This window comes from Chelon labrosus, assembly GCF_963514085.1.
Source record: "Chelon labrosus genome assembly, chromosome: 4".
In the NCBI taxonomy this organism is placed as follows: domain Eukaryota; kingdom Metazoa; phylum Chordata; class Actinopteri; order Mugiliformes; family Mugilidae; genus Chelon; species Chelon labrosus.
This window is the reverse complement of record NC_140340.1, coordinates 24,810,397-24,829,296: the sequence shown is the minus strand read 5'-3', so window position 1 is coordinate 24,829,296 and position 18,900 is coordinate 24,810,397. Positions and strand designations below refer to the sequence as shown.

The following is an 18,900-nucleotide window of genomic DNA, read 5'->3' as shown; positions in this document are numbered from 1 at the left end:
AGTCTGCAATGGTTTCTTGATATGATTTTTTTCTGCAGTGGTTCTTTTGTACTGGTTGTGTATTATCAGTCCTGTCACATCCACAGCAGAAGTCAGGGAGGCTATTCGTATGAAAGCATGAATGTTGTGAGCTCTCTGCAGCAACTACAAACAATCTCTGAACCCTGACTTCTGTAGCTGATTTTCTGAGAGAGCGATTACTTCTGTATGATGCACAAGAGAACTGGTTCTCAACAGTGAACGCTGTATGTGGTGTGTTGCTCCTAGTAGGCCTTAGATTTCATTCATTAGTTTGTATAGAAAATGGTGAGATGTTATACTCTCGGCCAGGAACATGCTGAATTATATAACGCACTGAGTTTTCTTTTAGACTCCTGATATTTTGACTTCAACTGTAGATTTATGTAATGTTTAGCATGATGAGAACCTTATTAGACACTCTGAAGCCGACTACCATGTGGTGCTTTTTCTGATTAAATTGTGATTGTATCTCACCTCAGTAGGATTGGCAGCACACTGCTGACAGTGGTGTTGAATCTTCATAAGATTTTAGAAAACAGCCCACATATTTTCTTCTTTACACCTCAGTCTTAATCTCCTTCTAACCCTGTTTGACTAACGAACAAAAAAAGAGTCCTGTTTCATTTTCACATTCTACTATAACCACTTCTGTAACCAACTTTCACCCTCATGCTTCACCTCTAATGCTGGTAATGAACTTCAATTTTGTTATTTAACAGCTGTTTGTCAAATTAATTATATAATAAATTCTTTAGACCGTCACTTTGGGATTGGATGTTTTTATGACATTATCCAGACTGGAAAACACTGTCACACTTAAAAGTTGAAAAGTCTTTATTTGGGTGTGTCGTCACAGTTGCAGCTTGGCTGATTGTGACTGGTTTGTCCGTAGCTTTCTTCCTCGCCACATCACTCAGCAAGCTGAAATGCACGAGACAGGGATGTTTATTAGCAACAACATACACAGTGTCAAGAGTTGCTCATAACCACATGAGAAGGCTATGTGAGTTCATCTTTACTGGAGGATTACATCCAGTCTCTTCTAATATTAGCTCTTGCTATGTAACCCGCTGGCTAATTTTAATAGATTCTTCCAAAGGTCAGACAGTTTCGTCCGGTGGCATACTGTGATATGAATTGTAGGCTGTGTACCAACCTTGCCGCCTTGGTCGCGGGTGCGGACGCGAAGCTTGTTGACCTGCGATTCGGCCATATCCGCCCTCTCCTCTGCGTCGTCAAGCTCGTGCTGGAGCTTCCTGAACTTAGATAGGTTGGTGTTTGCCTGATCCTCCTGCAGAAAGTAAATCAAGGTGGCTATTGAGTAAACGGTGAGCTGAAGCTGAAGAGGGTTTTGCACTGACTGTGAAGACTCATCTCCGATAAATTCTAGTCATCGCCTCTAACTCACCGCTTCTTCAGCCTGTCTCTTGTAACTTTTCACTTTGGCCTGCAGCTTGTCAATTAGGTCTTGCAGGCGAATCAGGTTCTTCTTATCTTCCTCTGCCTGCAAAAACGGCACAAGGAGCTTAGACCATTCTGTTGTGTGACCATTGAGAGTGTGGTCAGTGCGTAAACACAGTGGTGGTTTTACCTGGTAGGAGAGCTCTTTGATTCTCCTCTCATACTTGCGGATTCCCTTCTGATACTCCTGGCTCTTCTTTTGCTCAGACTCCAGTTCACTCTCGAGTTCTTTGACCTGCCAGTGATATATGCGAGTGAGCAATCCACGCAAGTCATAGCGGGTGTAAATATACAAACATATATTTGAAATCGCCTCGGCTCTTACTCTGGCTTCCAGCTTCTGGAGTTGTTTCTTGCCGCCTTTGAGGGCGATCTGCTCAGCCTCATCCAGACGCATCTGCAGGTCCTTTGTGGTTTGCTCCATGTTCTTCTTCATTCTCTCCAGGTGGGCACTTGTGTCTTGCTCCTTCTTCAGCTCCTCTGCCATCATGGCTGCCTACAAATACAGAGAATCTCTATAGAATGGGCCTGAAGGGATCTCTAACGGCACTGAAACCATTGACATTAAAGGTCCTCTGGCATAGATGTATGTACGACTTTGAGTAGACAGAATCTCCATCAGTTGTAGATATTCTTTAAGGTACGCGAGTGTAAATAAAGCATCTTGTAGTTTGATGATTAAAACTCTTGAACTTATATATTTTGTTTATTCAGGTTCTTACATCAGTGATAGCCTTCTTGGCTTTATCTTCTGCGTTGCGACACTCCTGAACAGCATCATCCACCTCATTCGACAGCGTGGTCAGATCATTCTCCAGCTTCTTCTTATGGTTGATCAGCCCAGTGTTCTGAAATAGCAGTCAGTTAAGTCACTTCCAAAACATATATATAAATAACCACACAATTTAAAACAGACAGTAACTAAGAGGCTAGGAAAATGTACCAATCACAAAGAGTAGTTTGCTTGCACAAACTAAATAATTAATTTACAAAAGTTTGGGTATTGGGTATTTCTACCTGAGAGTGCAACAGGTTCACTCTTTCTGTGGCCTCCAGCAGCTCATGCTCAGCCAGCTTGCGTGCACGGTCGTTCTGCTCCAACAGGCCCCCGAGCTCCTCCACCTCAGCAGCGAGCAGGTTGTTTCGGCGCTCTGTCACTGCCACCTGCTCCTTCAGGTCTTCATTATGGTGAATAGTCTCATCCAGCTCTAGCTGAATGTCCTGGAGTCACAGATCGCATACGGGTAAGTGACTTTATTGACCTGATGCACATGAGCCTGTGCCTGTGGTGTTGGACTCACCTTGATCTGGACCTGAAGGTTTCTGAGGAGTTTCTGGGACTCTGAGGCCTGCCTGTTAGCATGGCTCAGCTGCACCTCCATCTCATTCAGGTCACCTTCCATCTTCTTCTTCAGGCGCACTGCCTCGTTGCGAGACTTGGCCTCGGCATCCAAGGTGGCCTGCATGGACTCCAGTGTTCTCTGGTGGTTTCGACTAGAAGGTGGAAGCTGTAAATAGGCATTCTGTAGGATAGCAATCGTGTGTGTGATGTGTTTGATGGAGTTATTTAGAAAACTCACCGAAGGTTGTCAATTTCCTCATCCTTTTCTGCCAGCTTCCTGTCAACATCAGCCTTGATCTGGTTAAACTCCAGCTGGATCCGGAGAGTTTTGCTCTCTTCGTGCTCCAGAGTGGCCTGAGACAGACAGATGCAGCAGCTTGAAGAGATTCTCCTCACTCAGGAATATCCCACACACCACAAAAAGGAGGAATTGAGAGTACTCAGTAAACGCCTTACTTCTGCTTCCTCTAGTGCAGCTTGAATCTCGCTTTTTTCAATGTCCAGGCCCTTCTTCATCTTCTCCAACTCATGGATGGTCTTTGCTCCCTGACTGATTTGATCTGAGAGGTCAACAATCTCCTCTGGGGGAGCAGAGGTAGAAGAGTACTTTTACCTCACATTGCATCAGGAACAAGGAAAACCAACGTCCCACTTAATGCAGCTTTCCGGTAGGATTTAATGAGCTGTACCTTGGAGGTTCTTGTTCTCCCTCTTGATGGTCTCCAGATTGTCCAGGGCCTCCTCATATGAGTTCTTCAGTTTGAAGAGCTCTGTGCTCAGGCTGCGAGACTCTTTTTGAGACATCTCCAGCTCTGACTGACACTCTTCATACTTCTGCCTCCACTCAGCCAGCACCTTCGGGACAATGACAATAGCTTTTAAATAGCATCTCTTCGCAAGTGGACTGGAGCCCAGTCATTTGTAATAAGTTAGTTTAGAGCTATATCCCCCAAAGCAGGCAAATGCAATCCTTTCTAGTAGCTGCAGCAACAGGAACACATTACTTTTGTAGACATATTGCCAGTACCTTGTCAAAGTTACGTTGCTTTTTGTCTAGGGTAGCAGCTGCAGCATTGGCACGCTCCAGATCAACGATGAGGTCCTCAATCTCTGTCTGGAGACGATGTTTAGTCTTCTCCAGGGAGGAGCACTTGGCGTTGGAAGCTTCCACCGCCTCTTCCGCCTCCTGCAGACGTGTCACCAGCTTTTTCCTAGTGACAGTTGAACAAGTTTGACCATTACGTCTTCAAATAATCATTCGTCACCATCTGGTTCTAAAACTTAAAAACACATTTCGCTCACTTTGCTTCCTCCAACTCCTCAGTCCTCTGAATGGCGTCAGTCTCATACTTAGTCCTCCACTGAGCCACCTCAGCGTTGGCTTTGGACAGAGCTCTCTGCAGCTCAGCCTTGGCCTCTTGCTCTTCGTCGTACTGCTCTCTCAGAAGATCGCAGTCGTGTCGAGATGACTGCAGAGCGTGAGCCAGGGCGTTCTTGGCCTAAAGAGATCAGCAATGATGGTCGATAGCATTTAGTTTTGTTTAGAGAAATTCAGGATGTCTGCTGATGTAGCTACTGCTGTTTTACTTAATGAATATTGACAAGTGAATTGTTAGGTAGCTGACCTTATTCTCCTCATCGTGCTGCTTCTTGAGCTCCTCCACGTTCTGGCTGAAGGAACTCTTGGCACGCTGGAGCTGGGAGACCATGGCTTCCCGCTCTTCAAGTTTCCTTCCCAGCTCGGCTAAATGGGAGAGGGGAGGCAAAGTAGGAGCATGCATTACTTACAAATCTGTGAAATTTGTAAGTGAGATATTTCTATTAATCAAAGTCCCTTACCACTCTCAGCCTGAACCCGGGCCCTATGTGTGTTGGTTTCATTGAGCTGCCTCTGGAGCTCCTCCACCTTGGCTTTAGCCTCATTCATTTGATCTTCATAGAGACGACACATCTTCTCTGAAGCGGCCTGCCAACGAAATGGAAATTTTATCCTTATGAAGCAATGCTCTAGTTTGGTTCTGTACTTCTCTCTGTATGCTTCTTGTACATTTCTCTACCTTTCCTTTGGAGAGCTGCTCCACAGTGGAGGCCAGATCGTCTGCCTCCATCTTTGCTTCGCTTCTCTCCTTCTCCAGCTTCTGTTTGACACGCTGCAGGCTGTCGGTCTGTTCGCTCAGCTCTACAAGGCTGTCAGCATGCTTTTTCCGTAAAGCTGCCGTCGTGGCCTCGTGGTGCAGCATGGCTTCCTCCAGGTCTCGCCGCAGTTTCAGAAAATCTGCCTCTCTCTTCTTGTTCATTTCAATCTGCGCCGAAGTGGCCCCCCCGGCCTCCTCCAGGCGCTCGCTCAGCTCCTCCAGCTCTCGAGCCACATCACCACGCTGCTTCTCCACTTTAGCCCTGCAAGCCCTGTCGGCCTCCAGCTCCTCCTCCAACTCCTCTGTACGAGCCTGGAGGAAAGATGTAGTTAGTTATTTTATGCTCACGCTTCATGACTGCTCTATTAGAACTGAAGAGACAAGTTTCCACCTGTAGCTCTTTGATCTTCTTCTGAAGCTGAATGACCAAGGCTTGCTCATCTTCAACTCTGTTGCTCAGCTCATTCATTTCAAAGTCTTTCCTGTGGAAAATATTTGGTGATCATTCTTCATATATAGCCTCAAAGGCAATATGATGTTTATCTGTGAATATACAACAAATCTCACTTTTTCAGCTTCTCTTCAAGTTGCTGCTTGTCATTTTCAAGGTCCATAACAGACTCCAGGGAGAGTTTCAGATCTCCCTCCAGCTTACGCTTGGCCCGTTCCAGGTCCATACGCAGCTTTTTCTCTTGTTCTAAAGTGCCTTCCAGCTAATTCACAGAAAGAAGAGAATAAATGTTAATTACAGTACATAATATTTCGACCACTCTAGACTTAATAACACAACTGTATAGATTTTCCCCTGCTGTTTTCTTAAACTCACATCATCAACTTGTTGCTCCAGCTTGGCCTTGGCTTTGGTCAGAGAGTTGACTTTGTCTTCCTCTGCCTGTAGGTCATCCAGAGTCTGCTGGTGATTCTCCTGAAGAGCCTTCTTCTCCTTGGTTAGCTTCAGGATGGTTTCATCCAGAGCTGCCATTTCCTCAATCAGGTTTTTCACCTGTGACCAAGAGGGTGAAAATAAATAAACACATTTCTTTTTCTTTTTTCCACTACATATACAGTACAATCCACTGAAAATGAAGTGGGACCTTCTGTGTCCTCTTAGCACTTTCCACTTTCCACTATGCTTACCTTATTTTCAGTGGCATGTTTCTCCTTTTCCACTTTAGCCAGGGTCATCTCCAGATCGTCTATGTCTTTCTTCAGTTCGGCACACTCATCTTCCAGCTTGCGCTTCTTAGCGAGCACATTAGCGCTCATCTCCTCCTCGTCCTCCAGCCTCTCCGTGATTTCCTTGACTTTGGCCTCCAGCTGGATCTTAGTTTTGATGAGCAGGTCACAGCGGTCCTCTGCATCGGCCAGATTGTCCTGCTCCTGTTGGAGAAAAAGTCTGCGTGTTCAGTGCCATCACGCATAGAATCTGTAAATGCTGTGAATGCTGTACATCATGAGTGACACTTACAGCCTGCAGCTGTAGAGAGAGGTCATTCTTCTCTTGGACCAGGCTGACCTGCCTCTCCTCCAGCTCTTTCCGCTTGACCTCTGATTTCTCCAGAGCCTCCTTCAGCTTGGCTAGCTCCTCCTTCAGAGAGGCCAGCTCTTTCTCTGTAGCAGCGCTCTTCAGTAAAGGCTTTATTTTGAAAAAGAGCCTCATCCAGGGCCAGTGCTTCACAATGTTGAAGGCCCGGATGTTCCACTGAATGATCATCAGAGCATCCCTGTAAATGATAAAAAAGATGGACTGGTCAAATGAAGATTTTAAAACTGATATATCTGTTATTTGGCCACCAAGGTCCCATTGAGATACGATATTTCTTCTACCAGGGAGAGAGTTACTCCTACAGTTGCCAAGGGGAATGTAACAAGACTGTAGAGAATCTAAAGTAATCAGACTCTAGACCGTATTTAAAAATATATAATTTATTCACAAATGGAGTATTAATACAGCAGAATTACCCAAACATCAGAGTTTGGGACTGAGCGTGTGTAACAAAGCGAGGCAGAGTGGTCATTTTTAGTCATTTTTATATCAAACTTCGGTCCAAAAGTAACATTTTACATAGAAAATAGATAGAGAAAACACAGGATAAATGCTAAAAATAGCCCAAACTAACTGATAAACTTGTGCCACACGTGCACATGTGACCAATCTTTTTAATATTATTCTGACAGTATACTATAGTCTTATACTATAGTCATATAATTATGTTAAACAGCTGTCATCTTCAGATCAGTTCAAAACTTAAAGTTTACACCAGTGAAGTTCAGAGCAAACAGGTCGAAAAGATTCATCCTGGATGTTTATTTGTTCAGTAACTTCTCCTTGGAGCTTGATGTTTTGGCACTAATGCTGCAACTATCCATTCCCTTGTATCTAATCATACGCTGAGGGATGCCACATGAAATCATACACCTAATGCTGCTTTTGATGTTTCACGGCACTAAATATGGACCCAGTGCAGATTGGTCAAGGACTTCCCGTCAGTGTTTAAAGGGTCCAAGTGAGGTGGGAGAAGGGAGGGCGACTGAATGAGGGCGGGGGAGCCGGCTGCATTTTTGACATGACTCCATGGCGGGCTCTTTTCAAAGGTGAGCGTTTGTGTTTATTTAGGAACTAAAACCCTCTGTCCAACGGCACCCTTTAATCCTGCCACCCGCCACACATCCCATCTATGCACTCACTTAGAAGTGCAGGCGCCGTGGACAAAAGGAGCCAGGGGCCATTGGACATCCAGGGAGGGGGCCGGGGTTATATTTTTAGGGAGGGCCCCAGCAGCTGCCACTTGACACATGTCGCCACCTGGCTCTGAGGACACCGTCCACATTGTTTAATTTAGAGAGAGTGGAGGGAGAGAATGGCCAGAGACCTGTGAGTGTGTGGTGTCTGTGTGTGTATGTGTGCGTGAGAAAGGGATGGGACCCTTATTAACAGCACGGCCACACACATGCCTGGTAACCATACAAGGGCAAGCACACGCCTCACACACGCCGATAACACTGCCCTTGCATGCCACACATACTTGACCAAGGGAGTGAACGCTAAGGTATAGTGTATCACGAGCTGGAAAGCTCACGGCTGACCGTGTTATTAAACCTGTTCAGAGAAGCAACTGGTGCTGGAGGTCTTTCAGTTCTTTGTGCTCATGTCGTCACCTTCCTGTGAGCTGGAGCTCAAAGACCAAGAATACATTTTATATTCTTTCTGTGCCGTGAGAAGTTTTCTTTACCTCCTTTCCATCATCTTCAGCAGCTCCATCCTCATGATTTTGCCGCGAGCGACTGCCTGGAACAGCGTCATTACTTTGGCCAAGCGCTCGTCCCTCACCTCCTCGAGGTGACCCAGCAGGCCTGCTTTAAAGAACACCTACGTAAAACCAAGTGGAAAACAAACAATAATTAAGTTGGCAGCGCAATTTGTCTTGATTAAAAACTAATTAACTGAATTGTGGAAACAGTATGGATCACTGAGATCTTTTGATAATTAAGGTCTCATTCATTATTTCATTTTAGGTATCGTTGTCGGTCCGTGCATTTTTTGGTATTTCAAGTTTGCTTTTAAAACCGAGAATGAAACTGGAAAAGCAACTGTTTAATTTAACATTTAATAAATTTATTTTTAAATCCAAAAACAAAAAACGAAAAAAAGAAACCCTTCTTTTATTCTGGCATAAAATAAAAAGTAGAAAGTTAATATTAGACTTATAACTATTTCTGCTAACGTAAATTAAAAAAATCAAGGTGCAACAGGTCTAAAAACAACGTGGAACATTGCGACGGCCCAGGGCGTGTTCAGGGTCCAGCAAAACATTTTAGAGGTTTGTGGAGGAGGCACACAACGCTCAGAGATAAATTCAGATGACATACCTTATGTCATAAAGTCTAAAATTACATCTGAATATTATTCCAAAGTCATGTACATGGTCTGTTTGGATCAAGAAAATATTTTCGTAGGGATCAACAAAATCAATGACTGCTGTAAACAACTTCTTCATCGTCTTCATCTTCACTTATAAAAACATCTGGTTTTATATGAATATTTCTCATTTAGATTTCTTTCTGTTTTCTAGTTTTATATATTAAAAGACAAAAGTTAAATTTACTACCATTTTTTTGTTATTTTTTTCTTGTTAAATTGAAAATAGAAAAACTATTAATTTTTTATTTTTATTTTGGAGTGTAAAATCAAACTTGAAATACCAAAAAGCATACGGACCGTTGTCTTTGTGTTAAAACATTTTATTGTCATATTGTTGTTATGAAGCGTGCTCTGTTTTTTTTAAAAGTCTTTTCTAGCTGACGTTAAATCTGCCAGAGTATGGCAGAAATGTTATAAATGTTTATTAATGTCATTTTCAATACTAAAAAAAGAAAACAAAAATTCTATATCAATAACCTTTTTTTGAATTATTTTTACATACATCCCTGCACACTATACTATAGAGAACTAAAGTATGAAAAGCACATTGTTATATTAATGGATTATTAACACTGATGCAATAACATTTAAACATTCTCATGTAATTTGTCATCAACTGGCTAATTTTGCTACTTTTATAATATATTTTATAATATATTCTACCTCATAATTTGTGCTAATGTGCAAATTAAAGTACCAACAACTAGAATCTCCAAATTGTGCAGATACTGTATTAACGGCGCCCCACTCCACAACTTTTTCTGTACAGAACACAAGCTGTATCTGTTTTTAAGCTTTGGGTTCTGTAAAGTATCTTAAGACAAATTTGCTTATTGTCGACATTAAATAATAATAATAATTGAATTGAACCTTTGTGTGTCCAAATCTGTACTGGTTGTGGTCTAAATCCAGTGAGGCCAGCAGCTTCTCTGCAGCTTTCCTGCTGTCCACAAACGTATCATCAGGGATGGCGTGAGGATTCAGGATGCGGTAGCTGAATGAATAAAATAAAAAGAGTGGCTGTCAGTATCAATGCCACGATATTCCAAAAGCGATCTGATTGTGAATGCGTTTGTTTTACCGCTGTTTGAACTCAGCATAGATGGTGCGGTTTGGAAAGCCCTTCCTACAGATCCTGATGCCTTCCAGCACGCCGTTGCAGCGCAGCTGGTGCAGCACCAGAAATGAGTCCATGATCCCTGTGCATAACCAGTTATAGACATGAGCCTGGTCCCTGTTGTTTAACCACCTGTGATTGGTGATGATTTTGCCTTGTGTTACCTGGAGTTTTGGTCTCATTAGGGATGATGCAGCGAACGAAGTGGGGCTGTGTGCTGCGGAGGTTGGTCATCAGCTTGTTCAGATTTTCCTGCAGGAAGAAAGAAACAATCGATATGAATGAATAAATAAAAGCACGCTGACATTTCTATTAAACTGACATTTCTATTAAACTAACAACCACAGCAACATCGTCATGTGAAACATTTTACTCTGCAGGATTTTGTGGTGCTCACATGCGAAGTCGACGTAAGGAGAGAGGAGCCAGCACAGACTTAAAGTGATGTTCATGTGATCATTGCCCTAAACATCACTGCAAGTCTTAACTGCCTCCATCCCCGTTGTCCAGTGATGTCTGCAATTTCTCATAAATTCGATGATATTGACAAATACAACATCTCATTACTTTCAATATGTGTACAAGGCCTGTGGTGACTTCCTCACCTTGTGAAGCTGAGACACAGTCTGGAAAGAGGCCGCTTTCTTTCTCTTCTCCTTGGCACCAGTCTTCGGGTCAGATGCTGCAAGTCAATCAGAGGAGTGAATAATCTGACCACCTTCAAGCATTTGTTATTTGTTCTATAGTGCTCTGTCCTGTACCTGTGTCTGATCCAATGTAGTTCTCATACAGACAAGCTAGCAGCTTGTTGGAGGACTTTCGGAAACACGCCACCACTGTCTCGTTCAGTGGGTCCTTGTTTTTGTCTAACCAGCCAAAAATATTGTATGGTACCTGTAAGAAAACACCAGTGGCTTCCAGATGAATAAATGTGCACTGAATCATATGTAGCATTTAATTTTGTAAGATTGTGTTAATGCTTTAGTGATAACACACTTACCACACCAGCGTAGTGCACCAGCTCAAAATGGGCCTCGTACTTGCGCTTCTTGTCTGGCCGAGGTTTTTGGAAATTGGGCGATTTGCCAAGGTGATTATCATACATCTTGGCTTTAAAGCTCTGGTCTGTGGCTTTGGGGAACATGCATTCCTCTTCGAGGATGGACATGATGCCCAGTGGCTGTAGGAAAAACGGTATTAATTAGTACCATATAGAAGAAATCAATGTGGATTGAAAATAGGCTACCATGAATACAGGTCTGTGTTTACCTTTTCAATGAGATCAATGCAAGCCTGAAGGTCCAGCCCAAAGTCAATGAAGGTCCATTCAATGCCCTCTCTCTTGTACTCCTCCTGCTCCAGGATGAACATGTGGTGGTTGAAAAACTGTTGCAGTTTCTCATTCGTGAAGTTGATGCACAGCTGCTCAAAGCTGTTGAGCTGCAATGAAATGGAGCAGATGTTCAGAGGAAGGACAAGTGAAGTGAACAGCGTGACCAATATGACAGTCTGTTTAGAGATCCATCCTGCAGTTAATTCATCAGGAGGATGATACACAAGCAGAGCATCTGTTGATACTTAAACTGTATACCACCATGCAAGCACACAACTTTGACCCTGTACTGATTATAATTATCCATATATAGAACTAACTGGAATCAACTTACATCAAAGATCTCAAACCCGGCAATGTCCAGGACTCCTATGAAGTACTGGCGAGGCAGGGAGGTGTACAGGGTCCGGTTGATGCGTCCCACGAGCCATTTGAACATACGGTCATACGTAGCTTTGGCCAGAGCACCGACTGCATAGGTAACCTTCAGCACCCACGCACAAATACACACACACACACACAGAAGGAGAACAGCTGTCATTCACATTGATAGCCTCTGTTGCTTAGATACCAGACTCTAGTGTGCGTGGAGAGGCAGGCGTATTGATTGACAGAGTATTAAGAAGCCGTTCTCCATCTGCATACTGGTCCTGCAGCAGGACTGAACACACAGAACTGAGCAGTTCTTCTCTTTGGGCTGGATTTTATTATCTGAAATTATTATCTTTATTTATCTGAAATAATAAAACAAAAACATAGACAGCACAGGTTGTAGCCCCTCACCTGCTCGACATTCTGCCCCTTCACCACATACTCGTTCCCAACCTTCACCCTTGGGTGGAGGAGGCCCTTTATGAGATCAGCTGAACTGACTCCCATCAGGTACGAGGCCTTGTCTGCACCTGCCCACCACAAATGACAAAAATTAAAAAAAGAAAGTGAACCAACCTCATATTTAATGTCTTTGACTACTGCTGGAACGCTGCTGGATCTTACTTTCAGTGCCGTCGGCCTCAGCCTGCTCCTCACGTTGCTTTTGCTTGAATTTCATGTTGCCAAAGTGCATGATGGCTCCGACTATTTTATAGCAGCCGTACTTCTCATCAGGGAGAAAGCCTAGGATGTCCATGGCATGCTGTAAGAAATGATCACAGCTCAATGTGCTGTATTTTGTTCAGCGCTTCACTCTCCGTGTAAAAAAAGACAAAATCTCTTACATCAGTGGCCATCAACTCCTGGGCGTCGTCCAGGTTCTCCACAGTGGTCACGCCCTGGGAGCAAAAGTGGTAGTCGTACGGGTTGGAGGACACCAGCAGAATGTCTGGAACAGAGAGTTTACAAGATCACGTCGTGGTTCTGAAGAAGTGAGCAAATACATATCTAAAGCAGTCACAACGACTAACCTAAGAGTTCGGGTTTCTTCTGCGACATGATCTGGTAGTAGATATGGTAGCTCCTCTCACCGGGCTGCTGAAATATCACTCTGGATTTTTCCAGGAGATCTGAAGGAAAGAAGCGCTGCATGTTTGTAGTGAACCAACATGCGAACTGCATGGTGTTTAAAGACAGTTTGTGACCATTTACTCACATATATCAACATCAGCCGAGGCCAGTTTGCCAGTCGGTCCAAAGTGGATCCTGATGAACTTGCCCTGCAGGAGAAAGATCAGAATAAGTAAGAAATGAACCAGAACAACAGAATATAAACCCAGCTGAATCTATTTACTGTGTTCTTCACACAGGGAAATTTACAGGTACTCACAAATCGGGATGAGTTGTCATTCCTTAGCGTTTTGGCATTCCCAAACGCCTCCATGGCAGGGTTTGCCTCAATGATCTGATCCTCCAGAGTCCCCTAGACAGAACAGAAGCAAAATATAAAAATGCTATGCCACATTATTTTCACAATTTAGTTTTCATTTCTGTTAAACTCACCCTTGTTTTAGTGGCAGGACCTTGCTGCAAAAAAAGATAGTGAGAAGCATGTGAATGTCACATCATGGAAAGAACAAAGCTTTCTGAGTCAAAGGGGAACACCATGACCGACTGGAAAATTAGGAACCGAATGTTAAAGCCGAGGTAAAAACCAATGGTCACCTTGTTTTATATGATGGTGAACACAGGGGAGAAAAGGGAGGACAAATAAGCATCAAACAACATAGAAAAGTCAAAAAGCAAAAATCAAGGCAAAGGGGAAAATAATGGAAAATGGAAAAATAGGAGCCATAAAAAGGACATGGGAAGGGGGAAAGAAAAAACATTTTAAACCAATGAGAAAGCGGAGTGGAACGGCTGGAAATGGCTACAACACACGAGGGAAAAGACATGAATGTAATCAACTGTCACATTCACCATTTTGACAGTGAGGACAATGTATGGACACGGTTTAAAGGGAGTACACTGAAGGATTCCTGGGACCAAAAAATGGAGGATATAAAAATAAAATACAGCAAAAAAAAAAAAAAAAAAAAAAAAAAAGCTTAAAAACAGGAGGTGGTAAACAAAAATATGAGTTGCCATATCGGCCTTACTCCTTTTTTGGCAGATGTGTCCCCAAGAGCTGCCACAATGGCAAAATACTGAATGACACGTTTCGTGTTGACAGTTTTGCCAGCACCGGATTCTCCGCTATAGGAGTGTAAAAAATAACAAAGTGTACATACAACTGGTCAAAGTCACATGTTACAAGAGGGACAAAAAAAGAAAAAAGGCCAGGAATAAATTTAAGTCAAAGCAAAAAACTTGTATGAAAAAAATATGAAACCTTTAAAGTGACCGTTACTTTCTGCATGTTAAATCCTGTTTATACACTTACAGGCTGCGTGTTTCTTCTCTAATCTGTGGCTAGAAACAAGACAAATATATTAATCTAAGGCACTTAATACTCACGTAATGAGCATGGACTGGTTCTCCCGATCTGATGAGGACAAGATAAACACGTGTTGGTATTTGATATGTGTTTGAGTATTCTCTGTCTTAGTTAATAAATGTGTGTTGCACTCACTGCGCAGCATGTCATTGTAGGCATTGTCTGCGATGGAGTAGATGTGTGGCGGCGCATCAGAGCGGCGTTTGCCTTTGTAGGCAGCGACCACAGGAGCTGAATAGACAGGCAGCCATTTGTATGGATTCACGGTCACACAGAAGAGCCCGGAGTAGGTCTGAGGAAACAGGAGGACGTGAGACAAGATTAACTTACTGTGATATCCTTACCTAAAAACATCTTGCTACTGTCAGGTTGACATTGCTCAAGCTCACAGTTGTTCTCTGTAATTTAATCTGGATAATCTTTCCTCTCAAGGAAACATGGGAGAGGGAAAGTACCACCTCACATTACTCACATAGATCATCCAGGCAGCGTAGCGTCTGCGCAGGTTAAAAAGCACAGAGGCCTCGTTGAGGTGTGTCAGCATGGCCATGTCTTCAATCATGTCATACTTAGGAGGATTCATCTGCTGGATGTCACAGTCCTTCACTGTCAGAGTCTAGAGTCATGGGCGCAGGGGAGACATGAGGAGGGGTCATGTACATATGTTGAAGTGTTAAGAAGAGGTGTCAATAGTTTCTGTGGACGGATGGAAACTTACCTTCCTATCTTTGGTCTCAACAATGACTTTGTCACCAGTGAGCTCCTTGATCTCAACCTCAATGTAAGCCTCTTTTTCATCAGGGATCCAAGCTCGCTTCTTACCTAACAGCACAGCAGAGAGATGTGTATTTAATGACAGGGCAAAACTCTGTCAACCCTGCACATTTCTTATTTAAATTTTAAATTTTAAATTTAACTTAGAAGTTTCCTTGTTTTTCAAAAAGAAATTTACAATAAAAAGGAATACATTTTTTAAGGCCCTGTTTGACTTTTAAAACAGGAGGCGTTGTGTTTGTTTCCATCAGAATTATCTCTAATAAAACATATATTTTATACAATACATATACATACAATTATGTTATTTATATACATATATACACAGTATAGTACACAGTTAAGATAGTTTAAACATTGAACCAAATACAACTGTAATTTCTAAGAGTTATCCCACAAAATTACCTTATTTAACCACTGATAGTAATTTAAGACAGCATCAAAAACTAACTTAATTTCTCATATAAATGTGATTAACGTGGTGTGCCCTATAAGGGTCCGTTCCTTTGCAGTTTCCTTATTAGGCCTACCGTCAAAAGCGATGGTTCGCGCCGCCAGCAGCTCCAGGTCCGTTTTGCGCAAAAACGGCGCAGCCTCTCCAAACTCCTTCATGTCAAATTGGTACGACATGTTGGCACAGCCACTCGCCGGCCCCGGAAACTGGAGACACAGACGAGTTGAGGAATTCCTCTGGTAAGAAAACAGATCTTTACGTTAGGGTCAATAGTTCGTTACAAGCTAAAGCTGCTTTTTGTCTCTTCCGGCTTCCAATACTGATGAAACACTGCCTGTGTGTAAAGAGCGCAAATCCACTATCACAGACGGATAGCGCCGAAACCGAGACGTGCCAGCGAAGACAAAAGTTATTGCCCTACTGCTGAGAATGAAATTCAGACTCTTTAAGAGGAGTCAATTCTCTGTGCAACTGCGCAGTGATCAACCTACCAAACAAATGCAAAAGGTTGTCCACCTACTTCAGAACGACCACAACAGCTTACTGAGATGTGCCCTCCTTTATATTATGTTCCTCAAGGTCATGGTCAGTGGACATTTGTCCCTCATTAGCATATGCCACCTCCTCCGACGCCTATTGGTGCGGAGCACTTGTCTCAATTGACACAAAAGGAAAGCTACGTTTTTGTCATTGCGCTAAACTCAAGCCGTCTATTTTTGTATCCCAGTTATTTTATGCACTGTACACACTACGAGGGAGTGGGAGAGAGTTTCATCGGGAGCATCCCAGTAGTGGGAGATTTTTTTCACTCCATAGACTGTGAAGGGCAAAAAAACACGGAATGATTAAAACGGACAAGAAAATGAAAGTTACATCCAGTAGTAATAAATCCGCATCTAGAACGGTGTTAAGTCCTGTACCAGGCCACCTGCTGAACACACCACATTCACTCACTTTGGGTGACTTTGATGCTGTGAACTCATGCTGGCCTCCAGGCACTCAGCCTTTGTGTTGTGCTGCCAGGGATGTTTGCTATTGTGTGTGGCCTCAGAGGATGCAACCTTAGAAGAGATTATTTCAGGAGCTGCATGGTATTAAACATGCTACTATAAATACACAACATTATATTAATAGAGAGAAACATGGCGTATGTTTAATACTACACAACAGAGTTGCTCATGTTTAAAGCTAATACATTTGTGAGATATCGTCCAATCGATGTGTTGAACTATTTTGAATTTATATTTACAGTTTTTGTTTTTTGTTTTTTGTTTTTTTTTTTAAAAATAGTATTGCACAGAGGGTCCAGAAACCTTTTCTGAATAGGACATTGGGCCTCTGAGAAAAATGTGACGTATCTTGGTAACTGCTCATTGGTAGCAAGGTGCGTTATATTGTTGCATGTAGCTGCTGCAATTTTGTGTATCCAGTAATTGTGTCATATGCAACGTGCCTCTTGTTCCACCAGATCTGACCTTCAGAGCAAGGGGAGAGGTTGGTGCCTGGTATGAGAGCAGGGTGACAGTGTAGCGTGGGGGGAGGGAAAGGGGACCACAGTTTCTCAGAATAGACAAAGCCAGAGTCCAGCATTCCTGATAGGGAGATCGACAGTTAGCTGTTGGCTCCGCTAGAATTCTGCAAAAGTTTCATAGATAAGCCAGAATGGCCGCCAACTGCCAACAGAGGGGCCGTAATTTCTACTAAACCCTGAGAAGTGATAGGCCTTCCAGCGATATGCTATGAGGGGTTTGTACTCCATACACAAAGACACAAACACAGAGAGAAGCAACACAACAAGTCCTGAAGGGATGTTTTGGCTTTAGGGTCAGCCATCTTTGTTGATGCCGCTATCTGTTGCCGTGGCAGACTGAGAGGTGTTGCCGTGATGGCTCAAACTTTCTTGGGCATCAGTTAGATAGAGCTATTCTGGGACAAGGGGCTCTTCAGAGAGGCAGAGGCTGGTTTATGTACTATGTCACTTGGTGCACCATTTGAAAAGTTGGCATGCTGATAACACATGAGGAGGAGATGAATCCCAAAGTCCCCAGAGCTGCTGGCTTTAAATAAGTCCACATACGCCGGCAAGTAAACACACACAAACGCATAGTGAAGTGCGTGCGATGTGAGCGTCGTCCCCCAGCACATCTCTCTGCACTGCTATACTGCAGCCCATTGCAACAGCTGACTTCTCAGAGAAACAGCTCTCCTTACGTCCCTAGTGTTCCTCAAAATCATTTAGAACCCAAATGCAGCCAGGCCCATTAATGCTCATGTTTTGATTATTGGACATTTGTCCAGCTTTGAATTACCTCCCCATATAAAATATCTGAACCAACAGGCAGCTGTAGGCCTCAGCACCAAAATGTTGGGACAGAGTCGTCAGTTCATTCTGGGAGATTGGGGGAGCGAGGAGCTGACATTTTGGGCATCAAGACTTGATCTGGGGGTCAGTCACAGTTGTTTTAGATCATCATGCACTGAATGCCAGCAGGCTTAGGCTGCGAGATGGAGAGAGATTGGGAATTATTACAGCATTCATTCTCCGCTGCGTTCAATCACACACAGCACAGACACACCTCTCTCCATGTTTGGTCTCTGCACAGGTTGGACTCTTCATCAGAGACAGCAAAATGTAACTTCCCTAAAAGAAACAAACAGCCTTTCAAGCTCCAATCATGATTGTATCTTTGAAAAACAAAAGTTCATTGGAAAATGAAATGATCAGTACTTTACATTTTGTTATTTTTATTGCATTCAAGTATTGGGAGGGTGTTAATTTATTAAAATAATGCAAAAGACAGTATCTTACATGGTGTAGCCACCATTGTCTGTTTCATCTTTTATGTTGACTCTCACAAAAACATTTAGAAAATTCAAATTTGTGCGTCTTTTTCCTTTGTGCTTTGTGCGCACTTTGTGTCCTTGTCTTTTTACACAGTACTATCTTGTTGGTCTCTGTCGCTTGTTTTTGTTTTCTTTCACGTATAAGGAAGTTGGTAGCTGCTGTATTAAAAGGTGCAACACTAAATAAAGTTTGCTTGCTTGCTTGCTTCAGTGAACTGTCCTGTACTACGGCAGTAACCTAAAATTGGCCGGTGAAGCAGTGTTTCATTTTGGATCAAAGCATTCATCGCTGGTGGATATTTCTGTAATCGCCTCGTGCCTGCCCACAATACCTTGCAGCAACTGTGTGGGCTCAGGTCTTAGCCATCGGTTCATCAGAGTGGAGACGGGCAGACGCGTGGCACAAACACACTCTAAAGCCCCAATTACTCTTCCACACCCCGCTCTGCCTCCTCTGTCATGTACCCATACACAGGCAACAATAACACACGGTGGGGTTAATCAGCCTTTTAGCGATCTGTTTGGGGGGGTTGATACCTTGGCTATTAGCCTCTGGCTCCAGACAATAACCCGTCTTTCATTGTGCTAAGTTGCGGTCTGGGTCAGTGGGCCCGGCCCGCCTGGCCAG

The 18,900-nt window shown here is 43.2% G+C and overlaps 1 protein-coding gene across 3 annotated transcripts; it reads right to left on the bottom strand.

The window, feature by feature from the left end:
- Positions 1-908: 908 nt before the first annotated feature.
- myh7ba (myosin, heavy chain 7B, cardiac muscle, beta a) lies at positions 909-15,874 on the bottom strand. 3 transcript variants are annotated; one of them, XM_084543021.1, is made up of 42 exons: positions 15,505-15,874; positions 14,919-15,022; positions 14,673-14,816; positions 14,336-14,492; positions 14,221-14,248; positions 13,863-13,959; positions 13,267-13,290; positions 13,094-13,186; positions 12,920-12,983; positions 12,735-12,833; positions 12,549-12,652; positions 12,328-12,466; positions 12,115-12,233; positions 11,666-11,815; positions 11,268-11,438; positions 10,999-11,178; positions 10,760-10,892; positions 10,604-10,680; positions 10,163-10,250; positions 9,963-10,080; positions 9,752-9,875; positions 8,193-8,329; positions 6,428-6,683; positions 6,097-6,339; positions 5,786-5,962; positions 5,527-5,672; positions 5,351-5,441; positions 4,882-5,271; positions 4,664-4,790; positions 4,450-4,568; positions 4,127-4,323; positions 3,852-4,035; positions 3,514-3,679; positions 3,281-3,405; positions 3,063-3,178; positions 2,784-2,976; positions 2,500-2,703; positions 2,205-2,330; positions 1,808-1,978; positions 1,613-1,717; positions 1,430-1,525; positions 909-1,312 (listed from the first exon to the last, which is right to left on the bottom strand). In XM_084543021.1, exons 1-42 carry the CDS (start codon positions 15,602-15,604, stop codon positions 1,070-1,072), a joined length of 5,925 nt encoding a protein of 1,974 aa, XP_084399147.1. In that variant the 5' UTR covers positions 15,605-15,874; the 3' UTR covers positions 909-1,069. The 3 variants fall into 3 exon arrangements, with proteins under 3 accessions (XP_084399147.1, XP_084399148.1, XP_084399149.1); XM_084543022.1 differs by having other exon boundaries at positions 13,267-13,287; XM_084543023.1 differs by lacking the exon at positions 13,267-13,290.
- Positions 15,875-18,900: the final 3,026 nt, after the last annotated feature.

Coding starts and splice junctions, on each gene's coding strand:
- myh7ba (XM_084543021.1), bottom strand. CDS start 15,604: ATGTCGTACCAATTTGACATGAAGGAGTTTGGAGAGGCTGCGCCGTTT. Junction 4,036..4,126: donor GAGGAGTTGGAGGAAGCAAA/GTGAGCGAAATG, acceptor AACTGTCACTAG/GAAAAAGCTGGTGACACGTC. Junction 3,179..3,280: donor CTGCACTAGAGGAAGCAGAA/GTAAGGCGTTTA, acceptor TGTCTGTCTCAG/GCCACTCTGGAGCACGAAGA.